This window comes from Lepus europaeus, chromosome 18 (genome assembly GCF_033115175.1).
Source record: "Lepus europaeus isolate LE1 chromosome 18, mLepTim1.pri, whole genome shotgun sequence".
NCBI lineage: Eukaryota > Metazoa > Chordata > Mammalia > Lagomorpha > Leporidae > Lepus > Lepus europaeus.
In genome coordinates, this window is record NC_084844.1 from 33343125 (window position 1) to 33366711 (window position 23587).

At 63.3% G+C, this 23587-nt stretch overlaps 1 protein-coding gene across 10 annotated transcripts; it reads right to left on the bottom strand.

Annotated features, from left to right (window-relative positions):
* Positions 1-292: 292 nt before the first annotated feature.
* TSPOAP1 (TSPO associated protein 1) lies at positions 293-22243 on the bottom strand. 10 transcript variants are annotated; one of them, XM_062216259.1, is made up of 28 exons: positions 21622-21726; positions 20827-20977; positions 20656-20739; positions 20304-20393; positions 20031-20153; positions 19714-19818; positions 18315-18365; positions 17914-17934; positions 17109-17313; positions 16518-16690; positions 14818-14933; positions 14421-14530; positions 10368-11207; positions 10057-10208; positions 9006-9383; positions 8690-8926; positions 7913-8098; positions 6553-7392; positions 5886-5985; positions 5624-5775; positions 4896-5064; positions 4435-4506; positions 4014-4046; positions 3777-3880; positions 3618-3689; positions 3303-3413; positions 2624-2685; positions 1264-1355 (listed from the first exon to the last, which is right to left on the bottom strand). In XM_062216259.1, exons 6-27 carry the CDS (start codon positions 19813-19815, stop codon positions 2656-2658), a joined length of 4254 nt encoding a protein of 1417 aa, XP_062072243.1. In that variant the 5' UTR covers positions 19816-19818; positions 20031-20153; positions 20304-20393; positions 20656-20739; positions 20827-20977; positions 21622-21726; the 3' UTR covers positions 1264-1355; positions 2624-2655. The 10 variants fall into 10 exon arrangements, with proteins under 10 accessions (XP_062072239.1, XP_062072241.1, XP_062072238.1 ...); XM_062216255.1 differs by lacking the exons at positions 2624-2685; positions 21622-21726 and adding an exon at positions 22185-22243 and having other exon boundaries at positions 293-1355; XM_062216257.1 differs by lacking the exons at positions 2624-2685; positions 21622-21726 and adding an exon at positions 21733-21808 and having other exon boundaries at positions 293-1355; positions 20827-20904.
* Between the last annotated feature and the right edge of the window lie 1344 nt (positions 22244-23587).

A 23587-nucleotide genomic window follows, 5' to 3' on the forward strand; every position in this document is an offset into this window, starting at 1 on the left:
GGCTCTGGGTCTCACAGAGGTGAGTCCAACTCGGAGCTCCAGAGGGAGGGAGGGAGAGAGGGAGAGAAGCTCCAGACTACTTAGTGTGGATCAGCTTTTGGCCCATCACCCTTTGGATGTAATTTCCAGGTTCCAAATCCCAGCATGCCCCACCCCCTCCAAGATGGCCTTTGCCCATTTAGAGCCCAGAGTAGATTTTGTGAAAATAGACTTTATTATAATAAAATGTCTTTTTAAACAAACACCCCCACCAGTCCACGATCCTGGAGACCCAGGTGGGGGTGGGGTCCAGTCAGACGATCTCCCACCATGGCAAAGGAAACATGCAAGAGACGCTCACCCAGGCACGGGCAGGGGCTGGGGGCTGGGGTGGGGGCGCAGAGGCCCCGCCCCACTATGTGTGTGTAAGGGAATGTATGAAAATAGCTGCAGAAATCTGTCCTTCCCCCCAGCCCTGGAATCTGACAGAGGCCAGAAGAAAACGATGCAAACGAGAACTTGAATCCAATGAGCAAAATAAGGCAAACCCAGCTCCTGCTTGCTGCTCACTGGCCCCTGGGGCTCGGGGCCAGAAGGCCCTGGGCAGGGTGGTGGAGCACTGTGGGTGGGGGCAGGCCACTTTGGCAAGGACTTGGCCGCGTGGGGAAGCAGAGGGAGGAAGCTGGACTGAGGCACTGAGTATGTACAATATATACACGGCTCACCGCCTGCCCGAGCGCGGGGGCCTGGGGAGCTTCCAGGGCACACGTTCCTTCGGGGCAGGGAAGACACCATGGGGACGGCCAGAGCCACCACAGGGAATGGGCCCTTTCTCCCCTCATGCTCCCCAGCCCGGGCTGGGGGGGCCCAAGGAGGGACTTGCACAGCGTGGTGGGGAACCGGGAGCAGATGAGCAGGCCAGTGTAGGAGTCCGGAGTCTGGATCCGGGCCTGGCGTGGCCGAGGTGCTCGGTGGCCGGGGCCACGCTACTTACTCGCTGTGAGGCTCAGTTTCCCCTGTGGCAGGAGGAAGGGCCCAGCCAAGGACGCACCTGTAAGGACCCGTCTAGCCCTGACCCTCACCAAGCGCCCCCTTGTTTATGCAGAAGAGCAGGTGTCCTGGGCCCGGCCGTGACAGCCATGGGGGTCCCAGGGGGCCTCTGGAGGGCTCTCGGGCCTGCGGCATGGGCCACGGCTTCACTCCTTCTTCCCAGAGCCCAGCCTCCTGAGCAGCTGCTTCCCCATGGAGAGGAGGCCCCGGACCGTCTCACTGGTGCCCTGGGGCGGCCCCGGATTGATGCTAGCAGGACTGTCAGTGCCGAGGACACAGGCCCAGCCGGGGAGCCTCAGGGGCCCTGGTGTGCTGCTGGCCCAGTCCTAGAACGTGAGAGAGAAGGGGCGAGGTCACGGAAGACGCCCGCCCCACCCCTGACTCCTTTTCCCTGCGGGTTCCAGGCCTGAGCCTCTGGAGTCCGCCCTCGTAGCACCTCCCAGACCTGGAGCTCCCTCCCAGGGCCTTCAGGGGGTGGGGCCAGCCCTGATGCACACAGGCCCATGGGGAATCCCTCTTGCATGGCCCTGGAGAGGATCACCGGGAAGCCGGGCCCCCTAGGGAGTGCCCTGCGGCCCCACCACCCTCTCCTGGAGGCTTCCCTGCCCTAGCACCCACTTGCCAAATCTCCTGCTCCATGTGAAAGCCTGGGTTGCTCCCTGTGCCTCTGCCCACCCCAGAGAGCACTCATCTAAAGACTTGGAGTTGCGCAAATGAGAACTGTGACAAAGTCCTCCTCGCCTGTGCTCCCACGTCCCCTCCTTGTCCCTCTGCACCTGGCCCTGCCCTGTCGGCTCTCGCCAGCCAGCCCATGGGTACCCTTTCCTTCCCTTCACCAAACCCCTACCAGCTGACGGTTTGGAGCCAACCACAGAACCCAGAGCAGAGGCCAGGAAACAGGTGCATAGCTGAGGCCCAACCCCTGTCCTCCAAGACCTAGAGGTCAAAGCACTTACTGCCATCTGGCCAGGGCTGCTGCCCAGCTGGGGAGTCTGCCCCCCCACTCCCTCCCAGGGCTCCTCCCACTGCATCCTAGGAGGGCGGGAATGCTGGGAAACAGAGAGGCATGGCTTGGGAATATCTATGGGTTTCAACTATTCAAGCTCCCCTTTTGTCCCCCAAGCAGGCAAAATTGAGAGCCGGAAGGAAACCACGCATCCAATCCCCCCATCAGGTGGCCACACAAAAGACAAGGGTGGGGATGCTTGCCGGCCTCACTGTGCCATCCTTCTTGTCCCCAGTAATAATCACACTATTATAATACGAGGGCTATGTAGTATTATAATACCACGGATGAGTCGCAGCTTGGATGTCACATGGCGCTCCACAACCCGCGTGTGCACTGGAACACGAGTGGTCGGCCAATGTGGGACGGCACAGGCTAAGATGACACACATCCCCATGACAGCTGGCACAGCCCAGGTAAATGCAAGGCCGGAAGGACAGGGAAGGGGAGGGATGACCTTGGACCCAAACCTGGGTCACGGCCAGATCTCCTCCCCTTGCCTGGAAGCAATGGGTGAGACAATGCGGCCCCTGTCTGATCATGGTGGAGGGGGTCACACGGGACAAAGGGGACTGTCTCCCCACTTACATGTCGCTCTCTCTACATATATCTATCTCCATCTAGCACTGGACTCTTCTCCTCCTCGTTCTCTGAGAACAGGGAACAAAGAGGGGAGATGGGTTACGCACAGACCCGCATGCCCTCGGCCGACAGCAGGTGGCCTGGGCACAGGGATGGGTCCCGCTTGGCGGAGCCTTTGCATTTGAAACTGCTGCACACAGAAGCCCTGATGGGAGTTCAGCCCCCTCACCCAGGCCTTGCCCTTGAGGCTGCAGGCTGCTTTGTATGCCGCCCGCCCCCGGAGGCGCAGGTGGGCCTTGCACGGGGCAGCTGGCTTCAAAAGGCACCAGGGTGGAGGGCGACCCAGCAGGATGGGAACACCCTGAGAGGACAAGGACGACGCGGACAGGTGGAGGGGCAGGGGTCCTTCTGCACACCACCCCCTCACCTCCAGCAGCCCTGGGTGTGGCCAGCAGGTCAGGTGACCTGGGGGTCAGGGTCACTGCTCTCACACCTCTGCAGAGAGGGGCACACACAGGGAGAGGCTGGGCTGCCCTCTAGAATTAACTCAGGGGTGCCACCCTGTACACAGGGGCACCTGTATCGTTGCCGCAGCCAGGACACCATCCTGACCCCACCACCATCACCACCACCCCCAGCACGGTAGAAACCAAACTGCTGAGCGGGGAGCCAGTTCCTCACTGACCTGAATCTCGGCCTGGGACGTCCCAGGCTCTCTGTCTGGGCCTCCCGCCTCGGGCCCAGGGCCCTCCAGGAAGTTGGATGGAACCAGGCCCCTTTGTCCATTCAATTCCCCCTGGGGAGGAGATGCTGATAAGACTGAGACCAGGAAAGAGGCCCCAGCCTGCCTCCCTGGCCCGGAAGTTCCCGGGGTGCAGCCTGACGCCAACATCACTGCCCAGGGTGACCTGGTCAGTTCCTGCAGGCTACCACTCTAAGAGGGCCTCCCCGAGAGGGCAGCCGAGCTGGGCGGGGGCGCCGCGTCCCACACTGCTCTCACGTAGTAGAAACCGTCGTCGTCCATGCCCCCGAACACGGTGATGACGTCCCCTGCCCGGAAGGGCAGCTCTGCCTGTGGAGGGAGTGCGAGGCAGGTGTGCGGCCCAGGGCAGCCAGGCCGTCCCTCCCGTTCTGCTGGGCGCGTTCCGGGGGTCCTCACCTCCACGTCCATATTGGGGGAGTTCTCCCGGGGGTTGTAGTCAAACGCAGCCACCATGGAGTGCGCGGATTTCAGGCAAGCGGAGGGGACTGGCTGGGGGGGCCCTGTGGGGACAGGGGAAGAAGACACGGGATTCTCTCTCAGGCCCCGCCCCATACCACCCTCTGCACTGGAGACCTGACCCCGACTCAGCACCCCCCACCACGTCTTTCCCTGGTCTCAGGGCTCGCTCCTCACCTGGACCGGGCTGGGCAGGGTTGTCGGCCTCCGCTGTGGAAAGAGGGTGCCTGTGAGCCCCGCGCCTCCCTCTCCCGAGTTTGTCTTAGGCAGGGAGCGGTGCGGGACAGGCAGGATGCAGCCCGCGCGCCAGGGTGATGAGGGGAGGGATGCTCGGCGGGCACACCAGCCCCCGCCTTTGGTGCAGTGGTGAATGAAGGCCCAGAGAGGGTGGGGGAGAAGCTCCAGGCTGTGCAGGATTTGGGGAACGGGGTCCCCACCGGCACCGAGCCATCCACGGGATGAGGAGGATGTGGGGGGAGATCTGCCCTCACTCCCTGCTGAAACCCCTCAGGTACCTCCCCAAGACCGAGCAGTGCCACCTCCAGCCCCACCCCACCCCCAACACACAGGCCCCCAAGGAGAACAAGGTCTTGCGCACCTTTCTTGGCGCGGCGGGGCTTGGGTGGAGGCCCAGCTATGCGGGCTGTGGAGTACACAAAGGGACCATTTCCTGCCCGAGGAAGGAAGTAGACAGAAAAGAGAAACTGAGGCGAGGAGGTGTGGCGGGGCACAGGACCTGACTCAAGCACACACCCAGGGCCGTGCCAGGGCTGCTCGGCTTGCTTCTCCACAGCCTTCCTCTCCCATCCCCAGCAAAAGCCCCCTCCCCAGGCCTCCAGGACCCCACAACACAGGTGTAGCATCAGCACACTCTCCTACACGGGCCCACCTGCTCAGCCACAGACTCCCGTTCCATGTGGTGGCTTTGGTCTCAGCGGGCCCTCCTGGAGCCTGAACAAATAAGGCACCCTGGCCACCAGGACACACAGAGCCACTCAGGAGGGTCCGGGCTGCACCTGCTGTGGCGGGAGGCAGGTGGAGAAGAGCAGCAGGTCCTACCTGAGACCTCGGGGAGGACCTCTGCAGCCAGGTAGCCCTGCTGGAGCAGCTGCTGCTTCCCCGCGGCGCTGTCCACGGCCACCTCAGCCACCATGTTGCAGGGGATGTAGCCCGTGCGGCCTCCGCCTTCACCCCGGTAGAAGCCATCGGCATCCTTGTCCCCGAACACCTGGCGGCAAAGACCAGTTGTCTCGGGAGGCCAGTTGGGCTTGCTCCCTGCACCCCAGGCCCTCAAGCCAGCAGCTCCCGCTCTAGGGGCTACAGAAGAGCACATGCCACGCTCCTCCTGCTGGCCGTGGGATAGAAAGCGAGCAAGGATCACAGGGCTCAGGGAAACTGACTTTCTGTGGCATCAGCGGGCAACGCCCACACGGCCTGCTCCCCACCGCACCCCAGCCTGCAGCCCTGGAACCTTGGAGCAGCACAGAGCCTTCAGCCAACCCTTGGCAAAATCACAGAACAGCCTGGTGTTCACGCACTCAAGGCACACGCAATCACAATCCACAGACAAGCCCATGTGGTGGACACTCACACTGTCCCCATTTTACCAGTGAGGAACCCAAGTAATCTGGGCGAGGTCACAGAGCCAGAAGTGCCAGGGACAGGGTCCAAGCCCACATGCGCTGGCTGAGATCGCCATGTCCTCCACCGCGGCTCTGATCCCTTGGGAGCAGGGCAAGACTCCGGCTGGGGTTTGGGGCTCGGTGCCTGGAGGGTGGCGCAGTCACCTTCAGGACCTGGCCCTCCCGGAACGGGAGCTCCTCTTCTCCAGCGTCGGGGTTGGGTGACATCGACACGGGGTCATAATCAAACAGGGCCACAAAGACCCTGATAGGCAGGTCCTGGGAAGCCAGTGCTTCTGGAGGGCTCCTTGGAGGGGCTGTGCAGAGGGTTGGGGACAGCACAGTGACTCGATGAGCTCCACTCACAGGGTCAGGAAAGCCCCCCCCCAAGCCTAGCCCGCCCCCCCCTCCCCAGGCAGGCACTCACCCAGCTCTGTGGCACCTGGCCGGGGGGCCCGGGCCCCTCTCCGCTGGAAGCCCCTCCTTCCAGAGCTGTCCTGCGTTCTGGGTTCCCCAGGCTCTGTTGCCTGCAAAGAGACGGTCGCAGAGGGCAGAGGTGACACAGCGTCCTTCCTGTGGGCCCTTGAGTGGGGAGAGGACCCTGCCCACGCCCCCCAGCTCCGCCCGTCAGCAGCAGTAGCAGCAGCAGCAGCAGAAGCACAGCAGTTCTCGCCCAGCCTCCCCAGAGACCCCTGGGGGCACACAGGATGGGGCCCCAGCGCCCCGAGAAGGGGAGTGCAGTGGAGGGGACTGGACTTGGCTGAGGAGCGTGGAGAGGAGGCCCCCTGGCGATGCCAGGAATAGGTGGCTCTGGCCACGGCACCACAGTTGGTGTCCTGAAGACACGGCTAACCCCACACAGGCAGCCAAAGGCGACGCCCGACGCCCGAGCACTGCGCATCCCAGCTGCGGTCAGCCGAAGCAGCAAAGCAGTGGGAATGTGGGTGGGAGGAGCGCGTGGGAGAGCCCGGAGGCCCGGCCCCACCTCTGCGGATGGAGCAGCAGCGTGGAATGGGAGTGGCCGGTGGGCAGCAAGCACGGCCACCAGCCCGCAGCAGGCAGGGGGCTGCCCAAGCTGGGAAGTGGGCACGGACCCGGGAGGGGGGCTCCTTGGCTCTGCCAGTCGTGCTGCGGCCTCTCCGTTCCAGCTCCCCTTTCTCCCAGGCTGGGAGGCGGGAGGAGGGGCTGGGGCCTGGACTGGCCTTCACAGGGCCCCTGGGCCTGACTCCGGGTACAGTGGCCCAGGCCTCCCCGTCTCCAGGGTAGCAGGAGCTGCTGATGCTGACGCCCCCACTGGCCGCCTCCTGCTCATCGTCGGAGTCATACTCGATGCTGATTTCCAAGCACTTGGGGGAGAGGCAGCTGGCCAGGCCGGATTCCGGGGCCCGGCCTCGCGGGCACCTTCGGGAAGGAGCCGACCGCCCTCTCCCGCCAGCCTCAAGGCCAACCTTGGTGCCCTCAACCACCGAGGAGCCGCCCCTCTCCCGCGTGGGGCCCGGCCGCCCAGGAGCCTGGGGCCCGCCGCTGCTGAGGAGCCGGCTGCAGTGTTCACGGGGGTCTGGAGGCCGCCTGCGGCTCGGGGGCTTCTCCGGGGAGCCCCCTCCTCTCCTCCGGCTGCTTCCGCCAACTACGCCAGGCACGTCCTCCAGGCGGTCCCCGCCCCTGGAGGGCTCCGCGGCCAAGGAACACAGGCCGGGTCCTTGGGGCTGGCCGCCGTCACAGCCAAGCCCCAGCAGAGCAGGTTCAGGCGGCCCAGGGGCTCTGGAAGAATGGGCTGCCCGCCGCTGCTCCTCCTCCTCGTCCTCCTCCTCCTCCTCCTCCTCTTCGGGGATGCTAAAGAGCTCCTTGCTGCAGAACTGCTGGAGGGGCAGCTCCAGGATCTGCTCCAGGATCTCCTCATCACTGTCAGTCTCACAAAAGGGGTCGGGCTGGGGCTGGGGTGGGGGAGCAGTGGAGGGCGGCAGGGAAGAGGGGTCCATGGGGGGAGAGGAGGGAGGTGTGACCTTTGCCCCCAAATGAGGGCAGGGGTTAGGACAGCCCTACAGCCCTCCCCTAGATTCCTCTAAGAAGAACCAGGGGGACAGTGGCTGGTCCAGACAGAACCAGGGAGAACTGGAGCATACACCCGAGGAACAGGGGTTGCCCACATTGGGCAGCCGCCATGCTTGTCATGGTACAGAGGCCATTCCCAACCCTCCCCCTGCCACAGCCCTGGGTCTGATGGGCTGGAGCCAGAGAAGGCTCAGAAGAAAAGCACCGCCTCCTCCCCCTTTCTCCCCAGGAGGGCAGAGGCCACTTTCAGGCCACTCCACACCTGCTGCTTAAGACAGGGCCCACGCCACACACCTAGGACGCTGCTGGCACTCAGTGGCGGCTGGAGCAGCTGCTGACACAAGGGGCGGGGGCCCTGGCCCGTGAGGTCTGGGGCCCACCAGTCCCTCCCCACCCCGTTACCTTGGCCCCACTCTCCCTGGTGCTGTCGCCAGCAACCTGCTTCTGGAAGGAGCGGGTCCTAGAACCCAGCTCCTCTTCCTCTTCTTCCTCCTCCTCCTCCTCCTGGATATCTGACAGGTCTGAGTTGCGGCCGTGATCCACAAGGGGGTTCACCAGACGACCCCCGAGCTCTGCCGTGTCCTCCCTCTGCAAGAGGCAAGCAAGGGCTGGGCATCGAGGGGCCGCAGGGTCAGGTCAGCCCCAGCCGGAATAAGAAGGGTCCCTTGGGGTGGCTGTCTTGCCTAGTGGTTAAAACAGTGCTTGGGTTAGAGTCCTGACTCCAGCCTCCTGCTAATGCCCGCCCTGGGAGGCAGCAGGGGATGGCTCAAGCACTCGGGTCCCTGCCAGATGGAGTTCTTGGATCCCGGATTCAGCTTGGCCCAGCACTGGCTTTGCAGGCATTTGGGGAAAGAACCAGCAAGCAGACAGGAGCTCTCTGTCCCTCCACATTTTAAATAAATACAAATAATTTTTTTAAACGAGGTTCCTTGGCAGAGGGAGAAAGAGCCATGCCCAGAGTGGGGTGTGCATGAGGTGGCAGAGGGGGAAGGGAGAGGCCGGAGGACCGGAGCCAAACCAGAGAGAGAAAGCTGCGCAGTGCGATGTAACAAAGAAACGGCTGCAGAGCCTGAGTAGGGGCCAAGCCGAGAGGGTGCCCAGATCTGCGCTGGCAGAGGGCAGACACAGGGAGACAGGCCTCGATTCTTTGAGGTGGTCTAGTGGGTCCCCAACCCCTACCTCGGCCCTAGTTCTCAGCGCAGACCCTGCATCTCCTCCACGGCAGGCCTCGGTACCAGGCGTCCTCTGCACCACTGCCCCCTGCCTGGAGCAGGGGGCCAGGCAGGCCTCTCTCGCAGTCCACTCGGCTTCCTGCTTGGCCAGGGAGGGAGCCACAGGGCCAGGGCCTCCCTCAGCCAGGCTTGGCTCGCCGGCGCCCCGCTCTGCAGTGCCCAGAGCAGTTTCCCCAACTTCCCCCTGGAATGCAGGACACTGATGACGTGCCCAGGCCCTCCCTCCAGCCTGTACCTGCTCCCAGTCTCCCCAGACAGGGTACCTGGGAGCAAGGTGCTAGCGGTTCCTCTCGGGGTCCCCTTGGCGTCTCTCTGCCAGGGCTTGTTGGAGGCCCCCCCGGTGGATCTTGAGTTCCATGGGGAGCAGGGCACCGGAGGGGAGAGCTGGGGTCTCCAAGCCCTGGGGAGGCCGGAGCAGGAGGTGGTCTGGCCTCTGGGCTTGGTCGTGGTGAGGAGCAGGAGACCCTGGCAAGCAGGCAGGCTGGAGACAGGGCCGGGGCGACAGGAGCGGGGATGGAGTCAGCCGACTCGCCGTGGGGCGACATGGTGCGCACGGTGACCTGGCGGCACACCTGCAGCAGCTGCAGCTGGGACAGCTCCACCAGCACGCTGCCTGCAGTGGGCGAGGCCACCTCCATGATCTGCAGGGCCAAGGGAGCAGAGGAGGGAGAGGGAAGGCTGAGCGGCCGAGCGGAGGACACACCGCGCCTCAGGTCGGCCTTCCGCACACCTGATCGCAGTGCTCCTGGCCACATGCTGTCAGGGCTGCAGCCACTTTCTCTTTTTTTTTTTTTTTTTTTTTTTGACAGGCAGAGTGGACAGTGAGAGAGAGACAGAGAGAAAGGTCTTTCTTTTGCCGTTGGTTCACCCTCCAATGGCCGCTGCGGTAGCGCGCTGCGGCCGGCGCACCGCGCTGATCCGATGGCAGGAGCCAGGTGCTTCTCCTGGTCTCCCATGGGGTGCAGGGCCCAAGCACTTGGGCCATCCTCCACTGCACTCCCTGGCCACAGCAGAGAGCTGGCCTGGAAGAGGGGCAACCGGGACAGAATCCAGTGCCCCGACCGGGACTAGAACCCGGTGTGCCGGTGCCGCAAGGCGGAGGATTAGCCTAGTGAGCCACGGCGCCGGCCTGTAGCCACTTTCAAATCCATCACACGCTGCCCCAGCCCATGCTCTTACCCGATCTGCCACACAGCGCCCAAATGCCGGGGACTGGGCCTCTGGGGGCCAGGCCTAGGAGACCAGGCCTCTGAACACGGCAAGGACCCACATCCCGTTCCCAGGGTCCAGGTGGGCGGAGTCCCCAGGCCATACCTTCTGCCCGTCGGCATAGATGGCGTAGCCCGTGACCCGGACACCGTTGGAGGTCCCGGCAGCATCGATGGTGACCGGAAGCCAGCTGATGATCAAGATTCCAGGGGAGGGCCCTGGCTCGATCTGCACATCCAGGGGGGCATCAGGTGGGCCTGGGGTAGCAGGGCACAAGACCCACCAACGTAAGACGCTCCTGGCCAGGAAGTCCAGCCCACTCAGCCACGTCCCTGGTGCTGGAAACAGGGCCAGGCAGCCCTCCCACCACCACCCACGGGCCCAGGTTCCAGATGCCAACGCTCAAGCCCACGCACCTGCCGGGAGGGTGGTGAACTGCAGGGAGGCAGCTCGTTGCTCTGGCTTCTCCCAGCCTGGCTCCCAGGACCCGCGGGGTGGGAGCTGGGCCTCCACTCGGGCCTGGTAGAGTGTGCCAGGCCGCAGGTTGCAGAAGGTGGTCCAGTAGGTGCTGGGGCGGGCAGGCGGACACTCCTCCCCATTGAGGTAGATGGCATGGGCCAAGTTGCTGTTGCCAGGCACCCAGGTGATCTCAGCAGACGTGGCTGTCAGCCTATGGACCCGCAGCTGGCTAGGGACCACCCCGGCCCCGGCACCCAAGGCCAGACAACAGCGCAGAGGGTCCGAGCCGCCCCTGCTGGTCAGCGCCTGCACAGAAACATGCAGGGGCCGGGCCCGCAGGTCCAGGTTCTCAAGCACAGCCTTAGGGGGCGCCCCGGGCCCCAGGGCTTGACGTAGCTCCCCGTTCACGCAGATACGGAAGCCGTGCAGTTCCACTCGCTCTGGCGGCGGCTCCCAGGCCAGCACCACGCTGTGGGCCAGCTGCTTGAGAACCTCCAGGCGGCGGGGATAAGGCACGGCGGGAGGCTCGCCCAGACCCTCGGGCTGGGGGCTCCCACTGAGCTCCTCCGCCGCGTCCTCCTTCTCCTCCTCCTCGGGCCTGGGCTGGCTGCGGCCCCCGCTGCTCTGCCCCCCACTGCTGCTGCCGCCCCCAGCTCCGCTCAGGAAACTGAGTTCGGGACCTGAGCTGTGGGACAGATCGGCCAGCTCCGGAGGCAGGGAGGTCAGGAGGTCGTCATCGGACACGCGCTCGACAAAATTGGAAGGGACCAGGCCCCGTCGGCCATCCATGAGCTCCCCTGGCAGAGGAGGGACGGGAAGGGCAGGGAAGGGGAAGACAAAGAGAGAAAGAAAGCCGGTCCAGCGAATGCATGGGGGCAGCGGCAAGTCAGCCTGTACCCACGCGTGTGGCTACAAGGACGGGCAGGCGGCACTGCCGTCGCCCTGAGGATGGCGTCAGGATTCTGGTTATCTAGAGTGAAGCTGCTTCCAGTTCACCAGGCCAGGTTTGTTAACAAGCAGAGTCTGACTGGTTCAGGCAGGGCGGAGCTGAGCCCTCGTTTCACCAGGCTTCGGGCAGGGCCGGGGCTGGCAGGACGCAGAAGGACCAGGCTCTACGGGGCACGTAGCGAGCAGCTTCTAGACGCAAGGCCACAGGGTCTGAGGTGTGCTAACTTACATACGAATAGAGCACACGCAGCCCAGTGGTAGCAGCTGTGGGCCTGTTTACTGTGCTAGTTTTCGAGAGCTATCGGGTCAAGTTGAGGAAACACAGTGATGCTCCCATAGCAGATTTTACGCAGGCCCGAGGATCGGGGGCCGGGATGGGGGGGGTCTCGACCTCCCTCTGGGAGAACAGCCAGCCAGCCAGCCAGGCAGGGAGAGCCACCCACACACCACGGGCAGGGGAGGGAGCGGGAGGAACGTGTCTGCTGGAGACCGGAGTCCCTGTGGGTGCTGGGACCCACACAGGCCCCTGTCTACGAGCAGGACCAGCGGTCAGCTTGGCTGCCTGCGTCAGTCTGGAAGGTGCGGGCAGGGTGTCTGGGGGTGGTGTTTGAGGGACATAAAGAAGAAGGGAGCTAGGCACACAGCACGTCACGTCACAGCACGTTAAAGAAGGAAAAAGATCCTCAGGGAACGGCTGGGAGGAAGGGGATGCGGGGGCCAGGGTTCAGGGCAGGGGTGGGGGTGGGGGTCAGCCGAACTGAGCACAAGGGTGCCTGGTAGCCATTGGACCCCCCTCTGCTTGTGCTAGGAGAACCAAAAAAAGTAAGGAAACTTAATTTAAATAAGGATACAATATGGAATCTCAATAAATTAGATCATGGGCTGGCCCTGTGGTACAGTGGGTTAAGCCTCCTCTTGGAATGCCTGCATCCCATATTGGAGAGCTGGTCCAAGTTCAAACTCCTCTGCCTCCCATCCAATTTCCTGTTAATGAGCCTGGGAAGGTAGCAGAAGGTGGCCCAAGTACTTGGGTCCCTGCCACTTAAGTGAGAGACCTGGATGGAGTTCATGGCTCCTGGCTTTGGCCTGGCTCAGCCCTAGCTGTTGCAGGCATTTGGGTAATGAACCAGCAAATAGAAGAGATCTCTCTCTCTCTTTCTCTCTCTCTCCCTACCTTCCTCCATTCCTCCCTCCTTCCCTCTGCAAATAACTAAATATTTTTAGTTAGAACATATAATTTATGATCTGATTACAATGAGTTGAATGGCAGTCATCCAAATATGTCTTAATCTCTAGACACTGTGAGTGTGACCTTATTTGGAGAAAGACCTTTGCCCATGCATTTATGTGAAGGATTTTTTTTTTTTTTTTGACAGGTAGTTACAGACAGTGAGAGAGAGAGACAGAGAGAAAGGTCTTCCTTCCGATGGTTCACTCCCCAAATGGCCACTATGGGCGGCGCTGCACCGATCAGAAGCCAGGAGCCAGGTGCTTCTTCCTGGTCTCCTATGTGGGTGCAGGGGCCCAAGCATCTGGGCCATCCTCCACTGCCCTCCTGGGCCACAGCAGAGAGCTGGAGTGGAAGAGGAGCAACCGGGACAAGAACCCGGTGCCCAAATGGGATGCTGGCGCCGCCGGCAGAGGATTAACCAAGTGAGCCATGGCGCCGGCCCCACGTGAAGGACCTTGAGACAAGATCATTGCAGATTATCTGGGTGGGCTCTAAGTCTAACAAGCGTCCTCAGAAGAGACAGAGACCCAGAAAGAAGAGGCGCAGGCAAGGGTGCCACGGACAAAGACGTCTGAGTGACGTGGTCACAGCCACGCAACACCTGGCACCACCAGAGGCTGGGACAAGGGCAGGGACTCCCCTGGGGCCACGTGGCTGGGGGCAGTGTGTTAGGGCAGCCCTGGGAAGCTGATGTGAGCACTAGAGCCACAGCGCAGCTAAAGACGGAGCCCTGGCACCACGCGAATCTACAGCCTGCGAGGTGGCAGCTGGGCCTGGGCCCAAGCTGGAAACGCAGGCCACTGAGAACAGTGAGAAGCAGCCCCGTGGCTAAAGCTGGACGGGGAAGATGGGATCCTACGCCAGCTCTCCACAGGCCTTGCTGTCCAGCCCCATCTAGCCTGACCGTACAGTTCAAATTCTCGTCATCTGGGGTGAGTTTATCCTGAGGCTTCTGCCACCTCCCTCCAAAAAAAAGGTATTTAGGATTGCCTTACTTTGCTTTTTCCCTGGGAAGCTACTCAATTCTGCTCTTCGGAATCTGCTCCTCTGGGGAATTTAGCTGTTTAAGCCTCAAAACCAGATATCTCCATTCCCAGCGGGTGCTCAAGTGACAGGCACAGGGCCCAAGGCAAGCTGCTGCGCAGGCTCTGGGGCTTGCTGCCTCCCACTAGTCCCTTTCCTGGGCCCTCCATGTGCACTTGCGGTCCTCGCCCTGCCCCGTCTGTGCCTCACCCAGGCCCTACCCAGGGTGGGCCCCCTCACTGCTGAGGATGCAGCCTGGCACCTAGGCCAGGGCCGGCCTGAGGATGTCTCCCTGGCCATTCCTCCCACAGGCCCTGCCCTGCAGCCCAGTCTCAGTGGGGCACCTGCCACACTTGCCTCATGAGCCCTGTGGCTGCCCCATGGCAACTGGAGAGCCTTCATGAAGCTCCCAGGCTAACACTTGTCTACACCTTCGCCTGGACTCACGACTCGTATTCTCCTCCCTGTACCTGAGTGGATCCAGCATGAAATCTGTGCTACGTGCCCGACCTTGAGTGTCTCCAGGGCTGAGCACGGCCAGCCCCCGACTACCAGCACACAAAGGAATCGCGACAGAACTCCCCAGTGCGCTGGCCTGACCTGGCCTGCTCGAGGCCAGATCTCTGGTGAGGCCCAGTGTTCCCTTCTTCCTCTCTCCCCACGGGCTGCAAGGTCTCCGCATGCCTCTTAGCCAAGTCTGAATAGTTACGGTAGGCCGAGCGTGCTGGGGAGAGGGGACATTTGAATGGAGGGAACCGGGGCTCAATAGCAGCGGAATGGACAGCACGACCCCCTACTGCTGTCGTACCTTCAAAAAACCCATCCTCGTCCATGCTGCCATAGACGTAGATGTACTCGCCCGCTGTCAGCGGCAGCTCCGCCTCTGGATTCTCATTGGGGCCCTCGAAGGGGTTGTAGCTGTTGGAGGAGGAACACAGGAGGGGGCGGTGGGGGGGGAGGAGACCGGCAGCATACTCCCATGCCTGCCTTCCCTCCCCCACTGTCATTCACGGAGACCGGCCAACCACCTTAGCCAGTGCAGTGCTCACGGTGGCCATCTTGCCCCAGTGAGATCATGAGATCGTATCCCACTGGGGTCCCTGTGCTGTCCCCACCACCTCCAGACGTCTCTGTCCCAGCCCCCTCCTCCCATCCACCCCAGATGCTGGGTGGGGGGCAAGGTGAGATGAGGGTGAGAGGCTCACCTGTAGCGTGCCAGGAAGACCTGGATCCTGGCTCCTCCCCGGCCACCCTCCGGTGCTGCTGGGAGCAGGGAGACACTGTCTGCCTCCAGCTCCTCCACCTCGCTGGCGGTATCCACCTGGGGGCAGACAGAAAGGGCTGGCTCCTCTCCAAGGCCCTGGGCCAGAGGCAGCACAGGTAGGCCTCCGGGCTGCAGGAGGAGCACCCCACGCTCTGAGCAGGGAAGGGGAGCGCATGCGTGCTGGACAAGGCCAGCAGCAAGGAGCCCCCAACAACTTCGAGAGCAGGTCTTGGGCCGGCAGGTCCTGGATGAGCCCTGCTGCCCTGGGCGGGGTGGGCGGGGAGAGCCTGCAGCCTGGACACAGCTGCAGCAAAGCCAGTAAATAAGGCCATCGCCCCCCACCACCACCAGCGTAGGGAGCGGGTGTCAATGGTACAAATGCAGCAAGGCACCCCAGTTATAAAGAGCTAGAAGCAAGAAGGCAGGAAGTGCCTGGAGAAGTCCCTGCCTCTCACCTGACCACACTACTACGGCGGTTTAGCCCTGGAGCTCAGAACTTCCTGTCCACTTGCCTCGCCCACGTCTGGGAGTGCCCCTGATCCTCCGACCCTAGTTCAGATTGCTTGGGCTGGCCTGGGAACAGGCTTTCTTATCTTTTCTGCCAAGGCCTGGCACCAGCCGGCAGCCCCTCATTGCCATCTCCAAAGCCAGCAGCAACTTCCCTTCCCACCAGGGGGCAGCAGAGGCCCGGGGTAGTTTCTACCACTTTCTGAAACCCTGGAGAGCAGAGCTGCTCCTGATCTGCCCCCTTCGTTTTCTGGGGTTTATAGGCAGAACAAGGAACGAGATGATCAAAAGAGCTGAGTGACGGCCAAGAAAGATGATCACAGCAGCCATGCTTTGGGCATCAGCCGGGTGTCCCCACGAGACAGGCCCTCCGCTTGTGGTTTTGCAGGTCATCTGGATTCACAAGCACCTCAGAAGGCGGCTCATGAGCCCCGGCATTCAGATCACGAAACTGAAGCCCGGGTCAGCGCTGTGGCATAGTGGGCTAAGCCTCTGCCTGCAGCACCCGCATCCCATATGGACACCGGTTCGAGTCCCAGATGCTCCTCTTCTGATCCAGCTCTCTGCTATGGCCTGGGAAAGCAGTAGAAGATGGCCCAAGTCCTTGGGCCCCTGCACTCACAGGGGAGACCTGGAAAAAAGCTCCTGGCTCCTGGCTTCAGGTCAGCCCAGCTCTGGCCGTTGTGGCCATTTGGGGAGTGAACCAGCGTGTGGAGACCTTTCTTTGTGTCTCTCCCTCTCTGTTAATGCTACCCCTCAAATAAGCAAATAAATCTTTTTCAAAAATTCAAAAAAAAATTACACTAAAAAGAAAAGAAAGAAAGAAACAAGCCCAGTAAAGGTCAGGGGCTCCTCTAAGACAGCGCTGGGATTTCAGTCCTGGAACTCGGGCTGTTTCTCACGTGCTCTGCCACAGCGAGATCCCGGCACTGCCGTGTCTCTGACAGCCAACCACAGTCTCCCTGGGCTGCCGGAGGGTGGGGCTTGCAGCAGGCCCTGGAGAGCGGGAACAGGCTCCACCCGAGCTCCCTGACCACAGGGCGCAGTCCACTCCCAGCTCCTGGGGGCCTGGGGAGGTCACAGCCACCTGTCCCTCCCTCTCCCCCCAAACCAGTGCCCCTCCCCGGTACTGACCTCGGGCGTAGGGCATGACTTGGGGCTGTTGTGGACGGATTCGGAGCGAGAGGAGTTGGAGAGAGACTCGGCTTTCTTGGCTGGCCTTCGAGGGATTCCAGTGAGAGTGGCAGGGGCGGGCTCAGAAGACTTCGGGGTGCAGCGCCCAGGAGAGCCAGGCGGGAGGTCCAGGTCTAAAGAGAAGATGGCAGGTGGGCTGGGGGGGGGTGTGGCCCCAGGTGTGGCCCGGGAGACAGGGCAGAGCCTCTTGGATTATGGGAGTCAGGCCCTCCAGATCCAAGTTTCTTCCCATAAGGGAAATTGAACAGAGATGCACAAGGCCACGCTGCCTGCTGCCAACTTACCGCCCAATTCCCAGCCATGACCACAGAGGTCTTGTTGGTGGGGAGGGAGCAGGAGCCTGGGATGCCCAGGCCAGACTCCAGAGCAGTCGCTCCTGTGGGCTCTGCTTTCCCCTATCAGAGCCTGGTTCTGGCCAGGCACGGCTCTAACTTGCTCTGTAACACTGGATGAGTTGCTGTCCTCTGCTTCTCACCTCCCTGCTCGTTAGGCCTGGGGATCCCAGGTCAGTGTCTCTGAGGTCTGCCTTACCTTTGGGACCAGACCCCTGGCAGGGCTGGGGGGTAGAGCAGCAGCAGGGGGGTGGTGGCTGGTCCCCAAGGGCACCGCAGCCCAGAGCAGATGTGAGCAGATCCAAGGGGCCCGGGTGCAGGCGGAAGGCCTGGAGCTCCTGTGCCAGGAGGCTGAAGCGCTCGGTTTGGCTCCGGCACTGCTCCTCGAGCTCTCGAACCCGAGCCTGCACCAAGACCCACCATGAGCCACCAGGCCCGGCAAAGCTGTCCGGTGCCAGCCTGTGCCATCACCACACCAGGCTTCAGTTCACACCCACCCAACCCTCGGCCGGGCTTGCCCCCACTGCCCTCAATGGTGTCTGAGTTGAGGGCAAAGTCCTGGGCTGTGGGACACCGCTGCTGGCCTCCTCCTGGGCTCAGCATGGCCAGCACTGTCACGTGAGCCCCGCCCCTCACCACCCTCAACAACCAAATCCCTGCCGACAGCAAGGACAGACAGGAGCCGGGGACACTTTGAGATGGAATCGGGCCAGTTTCCCAGAAGGCATCCAGGCATCCAGAGAGTCCTGAGCTCAGGGGCTTGCCCCTGGCCAACACCTCCAGCACCACAAGCCAACTGGTAATGAAGGGAGGGCACGGCCAGACACAGCCGCAGGTCTGGGAGGAGGGGACCCCAGCCCACCTAAGGATTCCCGGGTCTGTGCCAGTGACGCCCCCTCTGTTGGACATGAGAGCTGGGGCTGCTTTGGCCCCGAGGGAAGAGCCGCAGCTCGGCCAGCTCAGAGAGGTGTGGGGAGGGGGCGGGGGGGGCCCGGGGGCTGTACCTGCATGGAATCCAAGGTGGACTGCGGCAGGGAAGGAAAGTGCAGAGGACAGGTTAGAACCCTTAGCCCTGTAGGTCACCGGCCCGGGGAGGGAGGGAGAAAGAGGAGCCGCTCAGGGCACTCCATCCAGTTAGCTCCCTGGGCTGACTCAGCAGTGCCCAGCTGGAAGGAGGCTGAAGGCAGCCCCCGGGGGTGGCAACGGAGGCTGCTGCCCCCAAGCCCAGGAGCCCCCCAGCCCTGCCAGGCCCCAGCCAGAGAAATGGGCCCATGGCGGAGGGTCTCCCCCAGGCCCTGGAGCGTTTGAAGGCCCCTCCTACAACCCGCTGTCCATCACAGCAGTTATCTGAAGCCACCACCTCCCTCCCAAGTGGCGGGACTGGTGGTCTCCTCCAGGCTCCTACCTCCAGCAGCTGCACGGCGCCTTCATGTTCCCTCTTGGCTTCTGCCTGGGCCTGCAAATGGGAGGAGGCAGAATGCGGGAGGGGGTGGAGGAGGGGAGGAAATAGCGGGCGGCAAGACAAGGCTGGAGAGAGGAGGAGAGGGCGCCTGGGAGGGCGGTGGCTGAAGGGTTTCTCCCTCCCCGGCTCCCACCCTGGATCTTAGACCAGAGGCAAAGGGGCCAGGGAGCCGCTGTGCCTGACTGCTTCCCTCTCTGTCTGGAACTCCACCCTCCTGGTTTCCTCCTTCCTAGTCTCTCCAGCCTGCCCCTTGTCTTCTCCAGCTTTGAAGGTTAGGGTGCCCAGGACACTGTGCTGGGCCATTCTTTGCCCTCCCCTCTCTCCCAAGGGGGTCCCATCTAGTCACACAGCTAAACACACCAGGGACTCCAAATACCTCCCAGAACCACTCCTCCCCACCCCCACACTCATACACCCAACTGTCCACGGCCATGGCCACCTGCATGTTTAACACGCAACACGGACTTGACCAAGACAGAACTCAGAACTTGGGACTCCCAGCCTCCTAGATCTGCTGCCCCGTCCCCTCGCCCACCCCCAGCAGGTGCACACAGCAAATGGTGACGCAGGAGAGACTCAGCTGTAACCCCACCGTCAGTCTTGTCAACTCTGTCCCCAGACTCCATTTTGAGTCTGCCCACTTGTCCCCGCTTTGCAGACGACCCGTCACCCGCGCCTGGACCGCTGCCAGTCCCGGTGTTCCCTGCTCCACGCCTGCTCCCACAGAGCAGCCACACAGCACCAACAACGTGCTCTTGGACAATTACCAACCAGATCCTGTTACTCCCCGGCTTAGACCTTTGAAGTGCCACGCACAACAGCCTTTAACCGCTCATAGTGCAGAACACCCACACTCTTGCCATGGCCTGGACACCCCAAAGCTTCTGGCTCTTTCCTGCTCCTTGGCACCCCTTGCCGTACCCTAACTACACTGGTCCCAGATCCAGCTCTCCCCACCACAGAGCACCCCACAGCCATCCTGCCCACCTGGCCTGCCCTCCCCTGGCCCTCCTGGCTGGCTCCTTCTTGCCCTTGACGTCTCAGCTCACTCGTCGCCTCCACAGGGAGGCCTGCACTGTCGACCTCCCTGAAGTGGCTCCTCATCCAGTCCCAGTCACTGTCGCATCAGCCTGCTCATCGCCCCCATCTCGCTGTCAGTGTCTGGAATCGGCTCATTCAAGGATCTGCTTATTTGCTGCTTGGACAGGACTTGGTCTTTCTTCACCACTGTCTCACCCAGCGCCTAGCACAGGGCCTGGCACACAGCAGGTGCTCCACAGACGCCAGTCGGGCGGGTGAGTGGGTGGTGAGACGGGGGCGCTTCCCTCACCACTGCCCGTACCTGCTGCAGCCTCCGGACCTCCTCCTGCTTCTCCCGCAGGCTGAGCCGAGCCTGCTCATGCTCCACCTCCAGCTGCTGCCGCCGCTGGGCCACCTCCCGCATATGCTGAAGCACAAGATCCTGGGTCAAGGCCAATGTCCCCAGCTCCAGTTTCTACAGAAAAATCTTAAGACGAGGGAGCCTTGGGTACCGTTTGCTCCACACCCCCTCTGGGAAAGGGGGCTTGGGCTGGGGGAGGCGGGGGCTGGCAGTGCCACACACAGGCCACATCTGCTGGCCCAGAGCCCAGGGCCCTCCCCTACACACGCAGCCCTCACCTTCAGCACCTGCTCCAGGCTCTCCAGCTTGCTCTGCAGGCCCTGACTCCTACGAAGGGCTGAGTCCCTCTCCTGCGTCACCCCCAGGAGCTGGCCCCTCAGCTCCGCATTCTCCCACTCCACCTGGCAAGGGGGCAGTGGCAGGGAGCTGGGCGTGTGGCCTTGTCCCACCAGCTCCCTCGCCAAGGGGAACAGAGCTCTGAATACCCGACCCCAGGCACGTGCCCCTTGCTGGGGGCCCAGGCCCCTAGCGCACGCGGGCAGAACTGGCACCTGCTCCTTCTCTGTGGCTCTCCCGTGTAGCCGCGAGTTCTCCTCCGCCAGGCGGGCATTCTCGTTCTGGGCTTCTCTCAACTGCAGCTCCTGGTGCGGGGGCACGGGGGCTCTGCGGAGGGTGCCCAACACCCACGGCGCGCCTCTCCCCACAGACAGTCCCCTGCCCGCCCAGGCAGAGCCTTCCTCCCCTGCATCAGCCAGGAAAGGAAAGCCCCGCGGAGCACGCGGAACAGTGGGGTCTCGCAGCCGGCAGAGGGGTGACGGCAGCACTGACCACTGACCGGGAGCCCCCCCACTTGGCTGCCCGAAAGAAGGGGGAGACACATCCGGGCGGCCCTCCAGAGCTCACCAGCTCCTCACATCGCCTCTGCTTTTTCCGGGCTTCCTGCTCCAGGCTCTCGCATTTCTTCCGCTTCTTGCTGAGCTCCGACTCCTGCGGGGTCAGAATCCAGGGCTCCGCATGGGGAAAGGCACATCTGCCCACGGCAGGTCCCCTCCAGCCTCCGCCCTGCGCACTTACCAGCTGCTGCACCCTCTGCTGTTCCTCTGGCTCCCCTAGGACCACCGCTGTGTTGTCCACATCCTGCTGGGACGCGGCCTGGGAATGCCCAGGGGCAGGGGCTGGCACCTGAAACAGGGCCCCAGGGCAGCCTGCTCCCAGCCTGGCCTGCCTGTAGAGATGTGGGGAGTGGGGGGGGGTGGCGGGGAAACGGGGTGGCCCACCTCATGGTACAGTGAGCAGCAAGACCCCTGCCAGGGGAGAGGGGAGCTGCCCTCCCACCCCCTCCCACCATCTCCAGCTGATGTAGACGTCTAGAGGCTGCCCCTGGTGCCCCTCCGCTGTAAGTGCTTTGAGATCCTGGGACCTGCCTGTGCCCTGAGAGACAGCTCCTTTATCCAGGCCAAAGCTTTCCCTTTTTAGCTTCCAGCAGCAGCCCTGCTCTGTACTCAATAACTGTCCTGGGTGTCCTTTAGGAGAGCGGGCAGAGAGCTAGGAGACTGCTCCGGCCCCCGGGGACACCGTGTTCCCAGAGCTGGGGGGTTTGGATCACCCGAATCTAGGCTTGGCCTAGAGCAGTGCAAGCCTGGCCAGACCCCTCCCCGGCTCCTCCAAGCCCACCCCTATCCCACTTTCCATTTATCCACACAAACCTCAAGGAGGCAAGGGGCTTGAAGGGAGCGGCCTCGCTCTCCCTGGGCCAGGCAGAGGAGCAAAATCTGAGCAAGAAGCACCCCCCACCCAGAGGCCCTGGTACCACCGGGGCCCTCCTCCCATCCCTCTTCCCAGAAGGAGGCGGGCCTACGTGCTGCCCACCTGGGATGATGGAGAGGAGCCGGACCCCGAAGTTCAGGGGGTCTGGAGTAGGTTCCTGGCCCTGGGGACAAGGGCCGCCTGAGCCCCACGCTCAGGGAGGGTCGCCAGTACCTGGAGCCCGGGCAGATGCACCGCCGCCCCCAGGAAGCCGGGGCCAGGCCTGGCGGGCCGGACCGGCTCTGAAGGGGGCGTCCCCGCTCTACCGCGGCGGCGGGAGGAGGCGGCGCGGGCTGGGCCCCGGGCGGCTGCCAGGGCAACCAGGGATTTGCTGCCGGGCCGTACCACTGGCGGCGCGGCAGGGGCGGCCGGGCGGGCCCCGCGGGACGCAGGTCTCCGGAGGGCGGAACCCCGGAACACTCGGGGGCGGGCGCGGCGCAGGTATGAGCTCTTGTGGCTTGGAGAGGGCCTTGCGCCAGGTCGGGAAAGCTCTCCAGACGCCGGGAGTGCGCGCACGGCACCACAGGGTTCGCCAGGCTCTGAGCGCGATGCAAGGGGAGGTCCTGGGGTCGCTCCCACCCCTCACCTGCACACACCCACACAGCTGCCCTGGCGCCGACGCTCACCTCTCCCGGGGCCCCAGGGGCCGGCGCCCCTGCTCTGGCGGCCGGGACAGCGGGGCCTGGAGGCCGGGGCGGCGCAGGTGGCCCCTGCTGGTTGCGCAAGGCGATCTGCCTCTGCAGCCGCAGCACCTCCCGCTGCGACTCGCGCAGCAGCCGATCGAAGTCCCGCACGTGGAGCCACTGGGGACCCTCCTGGGAGTGAGGGCACAGAGAGGAAAGTCAGGCCTAACCCCAAGCCGTCCCTGGCGGAGCCCGCCCTCCACCTGGCCCAGGCAACGAAGCGTGCGCGTCCTCCCATCTATACATGCCTCGTCGTTTGTGCGTGCGTTTGCAGGCATATGCCCCTGCTAGCCTGTGCGCAAAACAGCCGCCGCAACTCATTTATGGGGCGCTCACGGCGTGCCGGGCACTGTGAACATTCCTCCACGCCAGCGTGAGGTCTGTGTGCCTTCAGTCAGACACGCTGGCACAGCCCCCAGCCTGGAGCGCAGAAATGCCCAGGTCTGGGGCGGATGGCTCCACCCCCTTCAGTTCAGGCTCATTCCTCCCTCCACCTGGGCCGTTGCCAGGGGAACCTACTCTCCAGCAGCCTCCACCTCCCCGTGTCATTTGCATCTCATTAACATCTCGTCCGCATCCCACAGGCTGGGCGGAGCGGGAAGGGGTGAGCGGGGCCTCCTCGCACCTTGCCCACCAGGGTGAGCCTGGCCTGCAGCTCCCTGCACTCCCGCTGCAAGGAAGCAATCTGCATGTCCTTGGCCAGCAGTGCGCTGGCTGTCTCGTTGAGGTCCCGGGCTCGCTGGCGGGCTAGGGCCTTGTGACTCAAGTCCAAGCTGGCTCCCGGGTGGGGCAGAGGGGCACTCACCTAGCCAGAGGAGGGGTAAGGCCAGGGGTCACCTGAGGCCTGGGGCTCTTCTCCCACTCCCCAGCTAGTCCTGAACGAGGTGGTGCCAGGATGAAAACCTGGAAGCCTGGCCCCCTGCTTCTGGATCCTGCCTAGGGCCTCAGTCTGCCTCAGCCTCGCAGTCACCAAGTGGGACTGGAAGGGTTAACTGCACCTCTTACTTTAGGTCCAGAGGATGCTGCCACAGTGATGGGTCTCATCCCTCCCCCGCTCCAGCTCCACACCCCTCGATGAGCTCAGCAGGAGGCTGCAGCCGGCCCTGCACGTGGTAGTCCGGCTTCCTGCTCCCTGCCTGCCCTGGAACCTCCCCGCCAAGGCCTCCTCTCCCTCCTGTGGCTCCAGGTACCTTCAGCTTCCTCCTGGGCTGGCGTTTGCCCTCCTGCACTCCAGCGCCTGGATCCCTGCTTCCCTGGGTGCTAAGCATCTCTGACTGCAAGCCCCAGCCCCTCAGGCCCTGCCCCTGGCGACCCGGCTCCACCCAGCAGGCTCCTTCCTCACCACC